The sequence below is a fragment of the Typopeltis vanoorti genome, chromosome 12 (assembly GCF_054136105.1).
Source record: "Typopeltis vanoorti isolate ZY-2024b chromosome 12, IOZ_Tvanoo_1.0, whole genome shotgun sequence".
Lineage (NCBI taxonomy): Eukaryota > Metazoa > Arthropoda > Arachnida > Uropygi > Thelyphonidae > Typopeltis > Typopeltis vanoorti.
This window is the reverse complement of record NC_143560.1, coordinates 127510267-127527637: the sequence shown is the minus strand read 5'-3', so window position 1 is coordinate 127527637 and position 17371 is coordinate 127510267. Positions and strand designations below refer to the sequence as shown.

The following is a 17371-nucleotide window of genomic DNA, read 5'->3' as shown; positions in this document are numbered from 1 at the left end:
TCGCTTGAAAAAAATCACTTTTGTGTGCCCATGGTTGAAAGACTTCATTTTCCCAGGGTTTCGGAAAATAATACAACATTCTAAGTGTTTCTTTATATAATCTCTCAGTCTGTGATTAAAAAGATGCCATAGACAAAAACTAACATAATTTTCTTCTTCTAACTGTTTAAATTTACCATGACCAATAAAACTTACCAATTAGTTCTTTATTTCTTTGATCCATAGCTAAATTCCTTAGAGCAGTAGCTACAGCACATACAACTCTATCTACTTCCATTCTCAGAAGCTCCACTAGAATTGGTAAGCCTTTTTCTTTCCTAACAGCTGCACGGATATCTATGCTTGGCTGTATGCAACAGAAAGAATTGAATTACAATAATATTAAAAATATACCTATAAAAATGAAAGAGCAGCAACAATTAACGATGTAACTAAGATAGGATGGCTACACTAAACAAAATTAGAATGGAAAACAGAAATGTGATACAGAGCTCTATCAATATTTATGAATGTAGAAGGTTAGATAATTTTTACCATCTAGTGCAAGACCACTACCACTTTAATAGAACTATGAAGCGGCTTAAAAAATAAAGTTCCATGTTCAGTCTGTGGAGAAGGTGTTCCCATTTTTTTTCTCTTTCTTCTCAGCCTATATATTCTCCACTGTTAGGTAAAGGTGTCGTCCGTTGCAAGAGGGTTGGGTCTACTTTTCCCATGGTGACCAATTGCATCTTGGAAGAGTGCTTATACACTTATATGAATGAATGAATGTGTGAAGTGTTTCCACTATTCATTTTACTTGGGCTGCTTCTTAAATTAAGAAAATTCCCATTCTCAACATGTGTCAAAGATTTCCTATTTCTGGAAGTGTTATGGACTTAATAAGGTCATTACTTTAAGACTAAGTGGCCAAGGTAAGATTAAAAGGATGTTTGCTGATAATGGAATTTGTCTTTTGGGGAGGGGGGGTAGTTGTAATTCTGATAAAAAGAGAGCTAGTTGCTTTTTTATTTTATTTTTTTTAGCCAGCCAGTTGTTAAAAATTTATCTGCACATGCCTGGATGCAAGGATGGGGGAGAAGAAAACAAACACCAAAGAATGAGCGCACTTATACTCATTTATACAAATCTACGAATGATATGAATCCATTAATTTCATATTTTAACAGTAAATAGCATATTTTGTATCATAGAGATGCCTATGCAATGAGTCCTGGAACTACATGGAAATGAAATGTAATAATTTTATTTTATTTATCTATTTTTTTTTAAATTTTTTTGAAAAGCTGAAAGTTGTATTAGTAAAAACCTGAACACCTTGTTCAGGAACAGAGGAAAATGGGATAAAAAAAGAAAGAGAAGCAGATTTGACAATTTTGTCACTGGACTATGATGACATACTAGTGCTGCTAGTGATTGAACAAACGTAGCAAAAGGGAAGGAAGATAAATGCCAGTTCAGTAAAGCAGCGCTCACAGAAGTCCCTCTATAAAAACAGACATATGGGTGAAACTGACCGTTTGTAAGATAGTTGCTATATTGAGTTGGTTAGAAAGATTCACTGATCAGTCAAACTGCTCACTACTGAAATGAATAGCATCAAGAATTTTTGGGGGGATTTTTGATGCACTTCCCCCCCAATCATAGATATGAGAAGAATATTATACAGAAAGATGCAGATTTGAAAATGTCCATAGTTGGTAGCTGGAGGGGGGGGGGGTAAAAAGTAGCATCACAGATACCACATTTTTAGAGGCTAAGGAAGCCACTGATGTGATGTGTTAAAGGCAAGAAGGAAATGTCAGCCTAAGAAGACTGACATTGCATCAGTTATCCTCGCTACATCAAAGAATGTTATGCAGATCTACATTTAAGGTTCAGGATCACTGGTTGTGTAAGATCTCGATCCTTGAGATGTGTGTGTGCACTGTATGGTTTGTCAAATAAATAAGGGAGATGAACTGTCATCAGGAAAATTGTGAGAAATTCTTATGTGAATTTGATGGATGGATTATTATATTAAATCCAGCCCAAGTGATGGATTTGGAGTTAGGTATCCAGAGAAAGTGTTGTTCTTTGATGTTTGAAGCCACTGAGGTGAGTAGGGGGGAGGACTACAATTTATGCATGCTAATGCCAAAAGCAATGCAATAAGAAGGGAAGAGTTTTAACATTCATTACGAGGGTGATCTGAAAGGTCACATGAAGAGAGGGATATGGAATTTATACAGCCACTAAGACAACTGAAAGAAATGAGAGTGCTAGATATGGGGAAAACATAGATTTGTCAATAACCATGGTACTAGTTTGCCTTTGATAAGGAGGTTGTTATTATCTCTCTTTTTGAGGAATTAATATGGCAACATCTGACTAATGCACACAGATTTGGTTGCCATAAATTTTGAATAAGCTGAAGATCTGGAGCCTCAGAATTCAGTCTGTATAGATGGAGGAGCCCTATGGTTGGAAAGACCTGGGTTCGATTCCTGTCTATGACATGAGGAACCCTTATCAGGTGTTTGACTAAATGTGAGTTAGCTGATCTTGTACAGAGGTAGAGAGTTTTCCCTCTTGAAACTTGGGTTTTTCATCCCTCAAAACAAGCAAACTGGACCTATGAACATACACAGACTTCTGACCAATACCTCATCTCAGATCCAAATGTCAATACTGTTATCCTGGAGATGTTTCCACATACTAACAACAACAATTGAAGATCAGATCTGCAGTTTGCAAAATTTAACTGACAGAAATATATAACTTACTAAAGAGGTTTTATAGGATTTCATATAACTTACTAAAGAGGTTTTCATATAGAAATTTTTCAGTACATGAGAAGAGGGAGAACAATGGGATTACCTGGATGTTGTTTTGACTTTATATTTGTTGCAGTGAAGCATAATGATTTATTTCCATTTGATTTTGCACAAGGTATCCAAGGCATGATATGCTAGATCAAATCAACCAAAGGCATTTCTTGTGTTCTTCTACAAATCTCCTAGTTTGATATAATATATACGTTACAAGAATAAGAAACCCTGTAAACACCTTGAACAGACAGGGGAGGAAGTGGTTCCTTAGCAGAGCAGATAAGGGCAGCCAACTTCACATGAGGTTTGAAAGCGGTGCAGAAATTATATTTTAGAGCTCTGGCTATGTTATCTGAGGTGTCTCAGATAAAACAGACCATCACATAGTTATTGAATTCTTCTATTAACATGAAAAACACAAGGGATAAGTAATGCTATTTATTTAAGGCCATACATTTCAGCCTGAATATTACAAGCCATCATCAGTGGTGACAATAGTTAATTGCAAAGTAGAAAGTGAACAATGGATTGATCTGAAAAGTAAGAGCCACATGATGTTATACATAAAACAATGCAATGGTATAACTGAGGAAATATTGCAATATTGATAATGCATTAGCTATTAAAAAAATTATTGATGTGTGATTAAAATAAGACTTTCCCATATCTTAAACAGAGAGGTGCAGTCATTCCAATTTAAGTTCAGTGAAGTAAAGCCTCAACACTTTCTTTAAACAAGTGTTCAAATTTATACCTGCACTGATGAGGTAAGCATGTTTCAGATGTCTAAGAGTTCTTGCTGTAATAGTAGAGGTGTAGAACAAATAGTATGAACACATCATAATAAAGTTTTTATAATTCCAGTCTTCCATGATGGATGGTGAGCTGATTACTGTTGAATGTAACGACCAGTGAAAGTAGACTTTTCAGTTAAAGTAGGCAATGGAAGCAATTAATTCATCTGATGAAGTTAGGAGTAGAAAAGGACAATTTGTTATTTTTTTTCCATTTCCATACTAAATTTTATTCATGGATGCAGGTTGTTAATATTTGATAAAAAAAAAATGTAGGCAATACATCTTCTATAGAGTCAAATAGCAAAAATATCTGTCTATATAACGAATCCAAAATGAACGGTGAGGATGTACAAATGAAAAAGGATATCTTCTAAATAAAAGTTAGTAAGTGTAGGAAATAAAACTAAGAATTCCAGGATAAGTATTCAAAGCAGCTCAAACTTCAATTGAAAAGTTTGAGTTTCAAAGAAATACAAAGATTAATTAAAATCCAAAGAACTGAATTATGTGAGTATGTAAATATATCCTTACCTGAACAAAAATTCTAGGAAGAATTCTTTACTAAATTGTATGAAGATGATGAAAAAATAATGGTTACTGAAATATAATAATTTAGAAATAACATCACAACAAATACAAAACATTTTAAGAAAAACTGCAAGAATAGACAAAATATGGAATAAGTTAAAATATCAAGGAAGGGAAATTATATTTCAATTACTAAACCGATTAAAATAGTGTTTTTATTTAAAAAAAAAAAAAAAAAAAGCAAATTCAAGATCAATGGAGAAAAAAATATCACATTGCCAAATAATTATGGAGGGATCAATCTATTACCAGCTGCCTTGAAAATATGCATAACTTAATCAAGAAATTATAAATGAATTTCTAAATATTAAATGAACAATAAGACTTTAATATATATAGAAGATCCTATATAGATGCAAATACTACATCTGTGAAGAATCTTTAGAGTCTAAAGATCTGTGGTTCTTCAGGATCTAAAGAATATTTAGATTTTTTTTTTACGCAGGACTACGGAAAAATAAAACAATCTAAATATTGCAACTAAGACAAGTATATGTAAAAATATAATAAAATCACTTTGAGCTGAAACAGTTAAAATCAAATAGTTAAGAACTATTACAAAAATGAAACTCTTAGGAAAATTATGGGGAAAACAAAACAATCAGAAAACAAACAAAAAAAATATATATGTGCACACACAAAATGTGCCTTTCAACCAGTATATGAATAGAATAGAAAAGGGAAGGTAAAAGCATGCGGACAGAATGCAAAAAGAAAGAATAATTAGACAAACTGAAAAATGGAAACAGTTACTAGAAGACAAGTTGGATGTTAAACGAACATTCATGCTTCCAATGAAAATGGTTGAAAGATGGATTACAATAAACATTGTCATAGCAGGTCTAAGATCTAAAGTAAAAGATGAAGTCCAGCAAGGAAACTGGCTTTACTTACACCATTTATTATTATTATTACCACCCCAAGACCTCATGGAGTCAAAGACTCATCTGGAGGTCCTTTTATCACACACACACAGCTCATCATACTGTGTTTTAAACACATTCAAACTCTTTGCAGACACCACATTCTCAGGCAAGGCATTCCAATCATTCACAACTCTGCACGAAAAAAAACTGCCTCTCACTCCCCCTACTCACACCCTCTTTATATAGTTTCCAGGGATGACCTCTGGTTCTTCCCTGATCTCCCACTATTCTCTGTAAAACTTCTCTAGCACTGATCCTATAACAACCCCTTACCAACTTATAGGTCTCTATCATATCTCCTATCTTCCTCCTGTCTGCCAGACTCTGCAAATTACATCTTCTCAATCTTTCCTCATATTCGACATTCCAAAGGTCAGAAACTACCTTAGTCAGTCTCCTTTGGACCGTTTCCAACATCCTTCATCCTTCTGAAAACCTGGTGACCAAATCTGGGCACAACAGTCTCCATGTGTTGCCTAATCAAATCCTTATACAACGGAACAAGAATCTCCCTACTTCTACATGGCAGTGTCCTCCGCATCATTCCCAGAAGCCTTTGTGTTGTCTTCACAATTTTGGCGATGTGTCCCCTAAATTTTAGATCCTTATCCACTATCATTTGACATAGTTGATATGATTTATGTCTCTCTCTCTTTTGGAAAAATATGGTATTGAGCTCAGAGAATTCTTATATAGTGTTTTTTGTGTGGGCATAAATCTTTCCTTACCATGAAAAATGGAAAGGATGTATAAGTAGGCAAAGGTTTAGAAAATCCAGAATCTCTGCTCTACAGACAAAACTGAAAATATAACTTTTTCAGCCATTTTCTCTTTTTCAAGGACTCCATCTTGATTATTGACTTGCAATAATCAAGATGGAGTCCTGGATCAAGTAATGAAATGCATCCTCCACTTAAAGAAGATATTCACAAACATCTATATTCACAGTAGGAGATTCAGATCCATCAGCTGTTGATTAGAGTACAGAGGTACAGAGGTGCTATCCACTTAGCTACCTAAGCCAGCAAGATGAGGCTTGAATATGTTATAATAAGACTGAGTAAGCTAGAAGTGACAAGGATTTTTTCCTACTTTAAAACAAGACTGTTCTGAGATTGTGTAATTTACAAATAAAAATACAACTTTTATGGTAAGCATTGAGATTTATTGACCAAATGTTCCTTAATATAGGAAATCCTCCATCCCTTAATGCAGCAAAATGTAAGGTCTTGAGGTTTGGGACACATCGATGGGAAGCTGCATACTCTATCGAAGGAGTATACTGGAGGAAGTAGGGGAGACAAGAGATCTGGAGGCTGATCATTGATAGAAACCTGAAATTTAGGGGACATATTGCAAAGGTGGTGAAGGTAACACAGAGGATTACTGCAATACTAAGAAGGACGCTGACCTGCAGAGGTTATCATTCCGTTGTATAAGACCCTGATCAGACCGCATTGTTCTCAGATTTGGTCCCCAGAATTTGAAGGGGAAAAATTGACTGTGGAAAGGGTACAGAGGCAGATAACAAAGATGGTTTTAGGACTGTACAATGTTAGTTATGAGGATTGGCTGAAGGAATGTGGACAGATTTTGGTGGATAGAAGGAGAGGTGATATGATTGAGACTTTTAAACTGTTGAGAGGTGGTCACAGGGTTGACACTGGGGAGTTCTTTCGTTTGGTTAAACAGTGGGAGGAAGTGATGACAAGAGGCCATCCCTGGAAGTTACGAAAGTAAACTGTGAGCAAGAGGGTAAGGAGTGGTTTCTTTTCATGGAGGGTGGTTGAAACATGGAATGCATTGCCTGATAGAGTGGTGAGAGCGAGAATGGTCAATAAGTTTAAGGAGTGGTATGATGGACTTTGTGTTTCCTAGGAGGGACCTGCCATGATGAGTCGATAGACTTTGTGTTTCCTAGGAAGGACCTCCCGCAACGAGTCTTTTGACTACATGGAGTCCAGAACAATAATAATAATAATATTGAATGAACTTATGATATTAACTGATTAAAAATACTTCTGGCATTCTTAGTAGAACTAAAAGAAAAAATAACTAAGAACAGTATAAAAAAATTTCTAGTGTTTCTAGTAAACAGGAACCAAACCTTGGAGATTCAGTGGCAAGCCTTGAAGAAAACCTTGATTGATTCAGCCAGAGAGGCATGTGGTGAGCTTGTCTGCACGGATAGAAAACTCAGAACTCCATGATGGACACAGGAAGTTAAAGAGGCATTGAAGGAAAAGAAGAAAGCAAATCAAAAGTTACTGCCAAATAAGTCAGCTTTTGCTCTTAGAGAATACAGAGACAAATGTAAGAAAGCAAAACACTGTGTAAAACTAGCTAAACAAAAGTCATGGGAGGACTTTGGCAAGAACATAGAAAATAAATATCAAGAAGGTGGCAAGATATTCTGGAGGTTGTTGAAGCTTAGAAATGGAGGAAAGAGTGCTGTAAAAGGAATTAGAGATGATAAAGGTGACATGAAAATGGGAGAAAATGATATCTTTGAAGTATGGAATAATAACTTTGAAAAACCGCTAAATGAAACAAGCAGTGATGACAGCACAGCGATAACAAAACACTCACCAGGCATGCAGTTAGGAATACATATCCATACTTGAAATAGAAAAAGGCAGCAGGAGTAGATGATATTCGACCAGAAATGCTGAAGTATGGTGGTATAAAAATCTTACAGTGGCTGCACTGCATAGTTCAGAAAGCCTGGAAAGAGGGACGAATTCCCGATGATTGGAGTAGAGCTCTCATAGTACCCATATATAAAAAGGGAAATAAAACTGAATGTGAGAATTACAGAAGTATTTCACTACTGAGTGTTCCTGGCAAGATCTATGCAAGTATACTTGAGAAACGGTTGAGAAGAATTGTGGAAGAAAAGCTTGGTGAAGAACAAGCTGGATTCAGGCCAAATAGAGGCTGTCAGGATCAGATCTTCACTTCACGACAAATAGTGAAGAAAATATAAGCATGGGAATATAACAAAGATCTGTATTTAAGTTTTGTCGATCTGGAAAAGGCATATGACAAGGTGCCAAGAGAGAAGCTATTCAATATGCTACAGTTATATGGTGTCAATAGGACATTATATCAAGCAATACTTAGTCTTTATTTGAGCTGTTAGTCAGCAGTTAGAATTGAAGGAAGTACAGGAAGATGATTTAATGTTAAATCTGGTGTGAGACAAGGATGTACATTATCCCCTCTGTTATTCATTATCTATATGGATCACATTATGAAGAAAATGTGGTATTAAACATGATATCAAAATTGGAGATGTTAACGTCAGCTCTTTGCTTTATGCGGACGATGTTATACTTCTAAATAAATCCACTACAAGTTTGCAAGATTCCCTGACTAAATTGAATAACTGTTGTAATAGATATGGTATGAAGGTGAGCATTAAAAAGACAAAGACAATGAAAATAGGTAGAATTGTTCAAAATGTCAATTGTGTTGTGAACAGAGAATCTGTGGAACAAGTAAAACATTTCAGCTACTTAGGCACGAATTTTAGTGAAGATGGTAAATTAAACATGGAAATAGACAACAGAATCAACAAAGCTGGTATGTAGGAAGTCAATTGAATAAATTCATATGGAATAAGAGAGAAATTAGTCAGAACACTAAATTAGCTATATACAAGACAGTGTTCAAACCAGTTTTAACTTATGGATCTGAGAGCTGGGTCAGAAGTAAAACACTTGACCAAAGACTAGAGACATCAGATATGAAAGTCCTGAGAAAGATTAGAGGCGTGAACAGATGGCATCAATGGCAATATCATATTAAAAACAAGGATATTAGGAAAGAACTTGACATTGTCAGCATCCAGGAATGCGTTAGCAGAGCTAATCTCAGGTGGTATGGTCACTTAAACAGAATGGGAGAGGAAAGATTAGCAAAACAAGTGTTCTTTGCCAGGTTGGCAGAAAAACGACCCAGAGGAAGACCAAGATATAGGTGGATTGATACGGTACAAAGTGCCTTAGATGATAGAAATATAAAATCTCATAATGTTGGAGTCTTGACAAGTAACAGACTGATTTGGAGGAAAATTGTAGATAGGAAGTTAGTAATGATGTAGTTTTTTTTCATGTAGTACTATCATATCCTGTACACCCCTTGAGGGTACATGTCAGGAATTTGATGATGATGTGTTCTTAATTATTTAGCTATCATATTCAAACCAGATCTTACAATTCCTTCTGGAAGGCTCAAGCTGTTTCTTTGTATTGCATTCAAAGTGTTTGGGAAGGTAGTATTCTGTCTCATAAAAGTTACCAATATCTTTTCAAAGTTTGGTAACATCTTTAAATGTCTCTTTACAGAATTTGGGTTTTATTTTGTTATTATTGTTTGCAGCATAGAAAATTAGCAGGGCTGGACCAATAACAGTATTTATTATATAAACTGCAATCAGCTCATAAATTGTTTTCAAATCAAGAACTTGGTGAAGGTGAAGAAACTATAAGGTGTCTCAAAAAAATGTATACACACTTCAACAACTGATAACTCACTTAATGTTTGTTATTTTGCAGGTTTAACGGATTTGAAATAATGGCTGAAACCAGACTAAGTTTTGAGGAAAGAAAATTTATCCTAAAATGCTACTGGAAATATGAAAATGTAGTGGAAGTGCAAAGACAGTTCAGAAGAGAATTTCAATGAGATCCACCTACGAGACTTACTATCACTCGAATTAGAGATAAATTTGAAGAAGATGGAACTGTTCAAAATGTCCATAAGCAATGTTCGGGAAGACCATGAACAGCTACGAGGCCCGCAACAGAAGAAAGGTTGATTGAAAGACATTATCAAAGTTCAAGAAAATCTGTGCAACAAGCGTCTCATGAGATAGCAGTATCAAAATCAAGTGTCCATCGCATGTTGAAGCGCAGTCATTGGAAAAGTTACATTCCAATACACGCTCTCAACGAAGATGATCCGGATAGGAGAAAGCAGTTTTGTGAGTGGTACTTGGAAAAATGTGAAGAAGACACAATTTCCAAGATGAATTGTGTGGAGTGATGAGGCCCCATTTAAATTAAATGGGTCAATTAACTGGTACAATTGCACTTATCGGGCACCTGAGAATTCACAGGTTATGGAGGAACATCACGTAAATTTACCAGGAGTGATGCAGCTTATCAGCACACGGATTAATTGGACCATTCTTTTTCGACAGTACTGTAACTAGTGTCAATTATTTGAACTTGCTGCATGAATCTGTCATGCCACGTATTCAAGAGGATTTTGAGGATGAGGACTTTTATTTTCAACAAGATGGGGCACCCTCACACTGCCATCGAGATGTGAGGGCCTATCTTAATGAGACTCTACCCAACAGATGGATTGGAAGAAGAGGTTCTGTAGAATACCCCCCACGTTCACCAGACCTCATGCCAATGGACTTCTTATGGGGATTTATCAAGGATAAAGTTTACACTTCAAAACTGGCAACAGTGGATGACTTGAACGCAGCAATCGAAAGAGAATGCACCCAGCTACAAGATGAAATGATTCTCAGTGTTTGCAGTTCCATTGTTGCACGTTATCAGTGGTGCCTGAACCAGGATTGTCATCAGTTTGAATACAGACGTTGAGGGATGAAAAGTACATTTATGTAGTGTACTTTACAATGTGAAAGTTAACTGTATTATAATAAATACCAACTTTATGATCATTCAAAGTGTGTATACATTTTTTGAGACACCCTGTATTATTCACTTTCATGAAATATGTTAGCAACAAATTCAGATTTGGATTAATATTTAATAGGGCTGCATATAGTCTTTAATACCAAAAAAAAATATAAATAAATAAATAAAATAAAATAATAATGTGAATTACACTTTCATCTATTAAAAAACATTGAAAGCATGACAGTTTTTGTTTTATTTTGTATTTATATATGTGAGTGTTTAGAGTGCATGTACATCAAATATATATATAGAGAGAAAGAGAGAGAGAGAGAGAGTGTATATACATCTGAACAATATAGCATGTGAGTTGAAGTTCATAGTACTGAAACATCCAATATATTTTGATAAGTTATTACAAAGCATTTATATCTGCTGTTTTGACATATTCTTTTTTCTAATTTGAGAATGATTTGCTTTCTTTATATGAATTTTAGTTATTATCACATTATTCAAACATTTAAATTGCTGTCATCCTAAATCCATCAAAATAAGATGCTTTTATAGAACTAAAAATCTAAAATTAAATGGTATTTAATTTCTAGAATCTCAATGTGCAAACAGGACAAAAATATTAACATTAAAAAAACTTGACATTAAAAACTAATAGTTTTTAATGTCACAGTTTTTTAAGCTGTAAAAAGAAAAACAAATGCAGACATTAAACAAGTTTAATCGTAATGTCATATTTTATTCCCAAAATGATCCAATAAGTGAAAATTACACAAGGGAGGAGAAAAAAAAAAAAAAAAAACCTCCTAAAAAGGAAATAACAGTTTGAGTTATTGAATAACATTTTTTTTTAAAAATATAATTAACTCAACAGACTGTTTTCACTGGATTTGAAAAATGAACAGCTGAAGGGTTGGAGGAGCATTTGAGGATTTAAAGAATTTTTTTTGTTCCAAAACTTTTCAGAACGGCTTTGAAAACTCTTTTGGAGTATCAAAAGCTTATTAAATTGGAAAATTAATTTTTTACGTCAAAAAGAAAATGAATTTAGAAATCAGTAGTTTTTATTATAAGTACATCAACAATAATATCAGTAAAAGAATGGTGTTGCTAGAAGTTACTGATGAGAATTTTAATTTTAATTTAAAATTCATTTGCTGAATTTAATGGATAATTTTTCAAAATGATAAAAATATAGATGTTTCCAAAATAAGTTAACAAGCACTCTTAAAGGAAGGCTGTTCTGATATAATGCAAATATGACACATCAGTTGACTTTGATATGCATCATTTTCCACAATCACTAAAGAAGCTCATGCACATGTTCTCCCATGGACTGACAGATAGCCGCACATTAACTGTTAGTTGCAAATCACTTGTTATTTAGATATTTCAAAGAGATGGAAATCACTGGGCACAAGATCAGATTTGTGCAGTAGGTGATCCCAGAATATCTCAGTTGTGTCATTATAACCTCTCTGTAACAACCCCACATGCTTCCAATTGCTTGTGTAGTTAGTAGTAGTGTGTGTGTGCGTGTGGCACAGCGGTTGATAGCATATGCTATGGCATGATGGTGATGCCTTCATCCAGTAAATCATGTTTGTTACAAATTGCCAGCTGTAATGGATCCAACATGTCAGTAGAATTCAGCATTACCCTCCTCTTGTTAAGAAACTTAATAAGCTGATGATGCAGCTTGTCATGAATTCTTTGATGATAGCATTGCTCCTGATTTTTTTTTTTTTTTTTTTTTTTTTTTGCAGGAGTAGCTGGTAGATAATGAATGCTTTGATAAATCATATTTCTTCTAGTATAACATGATACTTTAGTTTCTGGTACTTCTGGTACCAGAAACTAAATTACGCTATGTTTCACTAACTATTTATGACCATGCTTACAACTGGTGGTGCATCTTACAACTGGTGATGCAGCTATTTAATGTCATCTCATAGTTTTAGGCACTTTATTTATTCAAATACTTTCCCATAAATAATAGTTTTCATGTGGTTGCATTTTGCCTTATATTTTTAAATGTCTTTTTCATATTTAAGGCTCCATATCATGTCTGGTATTTTGATTAACGTCTGGTGTTTCCTACATATATATTTTATGCACTTAAAAGGGCCTTTAGAATTATAAACACATACTAGCCAGACATTAGATATGCTCTCTACTGTAGCACATTGACAATAATGTTCAGTATTTTGGAACCATTTTAAATTGATGATGGGCTTATAGCATTAGACATTATAATGCTCTCATGGCCATTTATATGAGAAGGATCCATAGTAAAATTTAATATTGCTTATACAATCAAGTTTTACTGGAATATTCCATCTTTTTTGGTATAGGCTATCAATTCCTGCAGTTGCCTTTCTTTATTATACAATAACCTAGTATGATTTAAAAAAACTTTCTTGCCTATTCTTAATGCTAATCATTTTATTGATTAGTAGTCAGTAATTGTAAAATAGCAACTAATAGTCAAACCATGGCTTTAAAAAATATATATTAAAGTGGCTGTATTAGATATTTAGTTTAGATGTCTGTTATTCTACAATGTTTGTAGAACAGTGGAATATCTAGGATTTTCCTGAGAGGTGTATACAGACAGATTTTTCCTACACAGTGGATAATAATCGGTTATTATTTTTGGCATACTGATATTTTAGGGGAGAAAGGGGGAGTGTATACATAAATACATATAGCTATTTACCTTCTTGATAAGTGATAAGGCATAAGGTTGGTCCAAATTCCTTGACTTATCCCTGTGCTATTGTTGCAGAATTAGTTTTAAAAGCATATTAAGAAATTTCAATCTTTTTCATAATAAAATTTTAAATAAGTATAAGTAGTTGCCTTGAGCAATTTTTTAATAATATTGTAATAAAAATAGAGCTGGTCATTTGGTTCAATACATAATTCTCAGTAACTATCCCTCATTAAATATTGAAAATGTCATGTCATTGGTAATAATTCACATTCATAGTAATTTGAGCTAAGATCAGTGTGATGTAACAGACTACAGTTTAACTAGCATGCTCAGATCAAATAATAAAATTTCATTATTTTCTCCCAAATAGCAACTCCTGCCATTTCTGAAAATAAAAAAATTCAGTATTTTAAAATTCCCATTACTTACTTTAGTTTGTCTTATACTTTTGCTCTAATCTATTTTTTATATGTAAATGTTCTAATAATCAAGTGAATATTAGGTTCCAATCTAAAAAAAAATTAATTATAAACATTCCACACACATAATGCTTATTGGTTTATAAATTTAATTATTATTATTATTATTATTATTATTATTCAGGCCTCCATAAAGTCAAAAGACTCATCGTGGAAGGTACTTCAGAAGAAACACAAAGCCTATCAAGACTCATCGAGGGGAGGTCCCCCCTAAGAAACACAAAGTCTATCATACCACTCCTTGAACTCATTGACCGTTCTCGCTCTCACCACTCCATCAAGGCATGCATTCCATGGTTCAACCACCCTCAATGCAAAGAAACCACTCCTCACACTCTTGTTCACAGTTTCCTTTCGTAACTTCCAGGGATGGCCTCTTGTCATCACTCCTTCCCACTGTTCAACCAAGCGAAAGAACTCCCCAGTGTCAACCCTGTAACCACCTCTCAACAGTTTATCACCTCTCCTTCTTCTATCCACCAAATTCTGTAGTCCACATTCCCTCAGCTGATCCTCATAACTATCACTGTACAGTCCTGAAACCATCTTTGTTATCTGTCTTCGTACCCTTTCCACAGTTAATTTATCCTCTTCAAATCCTGGGGACCAAATCTGAGAACAATAGTCCAAGTGTGGTCTGATCAGGGTCTTATACAAAGGAATGATAACTGTTTTATCTCTGCAGATTAGTGTCTTTCTCATTATTGCAGCAATCCTTTGTGTTACCTTCACCACCTTTGCAATATGTCCCCTAAATTTCAGGTTCCTATCAATCATCAACTCCAAATCTCTAGTCTCCCCTACTTCCTCCAGTATAACTCCTCCCATAGAGTAATTCAGTGTCACATTGATGTTTTCCAAACCTCAAGACCTTACATTTTGCTGCATTAAACCGACACCCCCATTCATTTGCCAATCTATCTAGCTCATTCAAACCCTCTTGCAGAGATGCCGCATTTGCACTATTACTAATAATCCTTCCTAGCTTCACATCATCTGCAAACAACTAAATATCCCCTTGCAATCCACTGGCAATGTCATTGATATAAAGGTTAAACAATATAGATCCCAGTACTGGGCCCTGTGGGACCCCACTTGTAACCCTCTGCCTCCTTGAAACTGCCCCACCATACACAACTCTCTGATACCAATCAGACAGCCAATCCTGAATTCAGGTGACCAATCTGACATCCAGACCCATGTTCTGCAACTTAAATATCAGCTTATCATGTGGTATACTGTCAAATGCCTTTACTAAATCCAAGTAAATGGCAGTCCTTTCCCACATCTACTGGTCTTGTAACTTTATTATAAAAGGCTAGCATATTGCTAAAACAAGAGTGCTCCTTCACAAATTCATGTTGACTCTCACAGATAACATTACCCCTCATCTGTCCAATGTTGTATACGGTCCCTAACTAATTTCTGCAATGTCTTAACAACTACTGATGACACACAAACTGGCCCATAATTAGACACGTCCAGTCTGCTACCGCCCTTATGCAATAGCACTATCTTCCATTCCATGGGCACCTTTCCTGCAGCCAGACTTTCATTGAAAAGCCAGGTCAAAGGCACTGTCAGTTCCCTAGCACATTCTCTCAAAACTCCTAGTGAAAAACCATCCAGTCCCAAAGATTTACTAACATCCAGAGTACTCAGTATTTGAAACGCACTCTCCTCCTGTACCTCTAAACCTCGAACCTGCCCTACCCCTCTAGCATTAAAACTGACTCCTCCAGGATGAAATACTCCAATAAAGTGTTCTTTGAACAATTCTACTATGTCATCTGCATTAGTCACTCTATTCCCATTTTTATTCCACAATATCACTCTTCCACATTCATTTCTCCTCCTACCAGCCACATATCTAAAAAATTCCCTATGATTTTCTTTGGATCTTAGGGCTAATCTCCTCTCATATTCCAGTTTCGTCTTCCTTACCATACTAATCACTCTTCTGGCGTGTGTCTTATACTCTTCATGCATCTTCTCTTCACCTGTCTCTCTCCTTATATCTCTTCCACAGCCTCTTTTTTGCAATGCTAAACAGGAATTTTGCAATTCCTGTTTAGCATTGTTTGTCATCCACTTTACTCCAAACTGTGTCCTCCTGTTCACTAGTGGTATACAACTTACCATTGCTGCTAACAAATATTCTTTCATAATTTCCCATGCTCTAATGATATCCCGGCCTTTAAATTCCTTCTTCCATGAAACTTCCCCAAGTTGACCTCTTAGACTATTATAATCACCTACCTTATAATTCCACATACATTCCCATCTCTTTGATACTCCTGCATGTCTATTCATTTTCCAAGTCAAAACCATATGGTCACTCTCTCCAACTGGTGGGAGAGATGTCATCTCAGTTATTATCAACTCCTCTGATGCTATAACCAAACCCAAAACCCTTGAACCTCTTGTTCCCTCTCTTACATGTTGCCTAAGACATTTGTCCCTCAAGAATTCTAGAAATTCCATTCCCTTATTGCTACATGCATCTTACTCTCCCCAGTTTATACTACTGTAGTTAAAATCTCCCATAACAATCATTCTTCTTGCACTTGCCAAACTCAATTGTCTAACTTTCCAAGTCCCCACCCTCTGTACTCCTGGGTCTGTAGCAACACCCCACTAAATATCCTGTCTTGCCGACCTCTACCTCACACCATATGCTTTCAAAATCATTAATGTCACTGCCTTCCAAAGTCTCCACTCTTAGATGACATTGGTCGTCACTTATCATAAGCAGTACTCTACCACCACCACGCTTTCCCTTTCTATCCTGCCAAAAAATGCTGTACCTAGCAACTTCTATTCCTGTTATTATATCCTCTTCTATCAACCACGTCTCAGTGATCCCAATAATTTTTGGCCAGGCTGATGCTATCTGCGCCACCAATCCCTCCCCTTATTCCGGATACTCCTGGCATTAGTATATAGCATATAAATGCCGTTGTTTCTATACCCAGCATTATCCCCTCTACACTCCACTGGGCTCAGTGTTACCTGATGTCATCCCCCTTCTCCCAAGTACCCATTCCCATAATAGGATACCCCTGCTACCATCCTCCCTGGGACACACTGACTTTTTCAGAACAGCAATCTCTCTCTCCAGATGCCTACATCCTTCCTCATTCAAATGTAAGCGGTCTCTTGCATACAATTCCTCTGTCCTCAAACGCACTCCAAGCATCCATACATTCCAGTCCTCTCTCGTCACACGTTCTAGCTATTATGTCATTCAATATTACTGCTCTTCTGCTCAGTTTGTCATTATCATACCTAGGCAACACACCCACTATCTTTCCTCTGTGTGTTCTTTCATACCACCTCAAGCAAGAATCTCATATCTCTCACTGCCCTTTTTACACCACCAC

General features: G+C 35.5%; 1 protein-coding gene across 1 annotated transcript in view; it reads right to left on the bottom strand.

The window, feature by feature from the left end:
* LOC150101218 (catenin delta-2-like) overlaps window positions 1-17371 on the bottom strand; it is a 728964-nt gene that overhangs the window by 229701 nt on the left and 481892 nt on the right. Inside the window, exon 15 of the mRNA XM_090401243.1 lies at window positions 196-346. Coding sequence (XP_090257369.1) covers window positions 196-346 — 151 coding nt within the window. The remainder of the gene's footprint in view (window positions 1-195; window positions 347-17371) is intronic.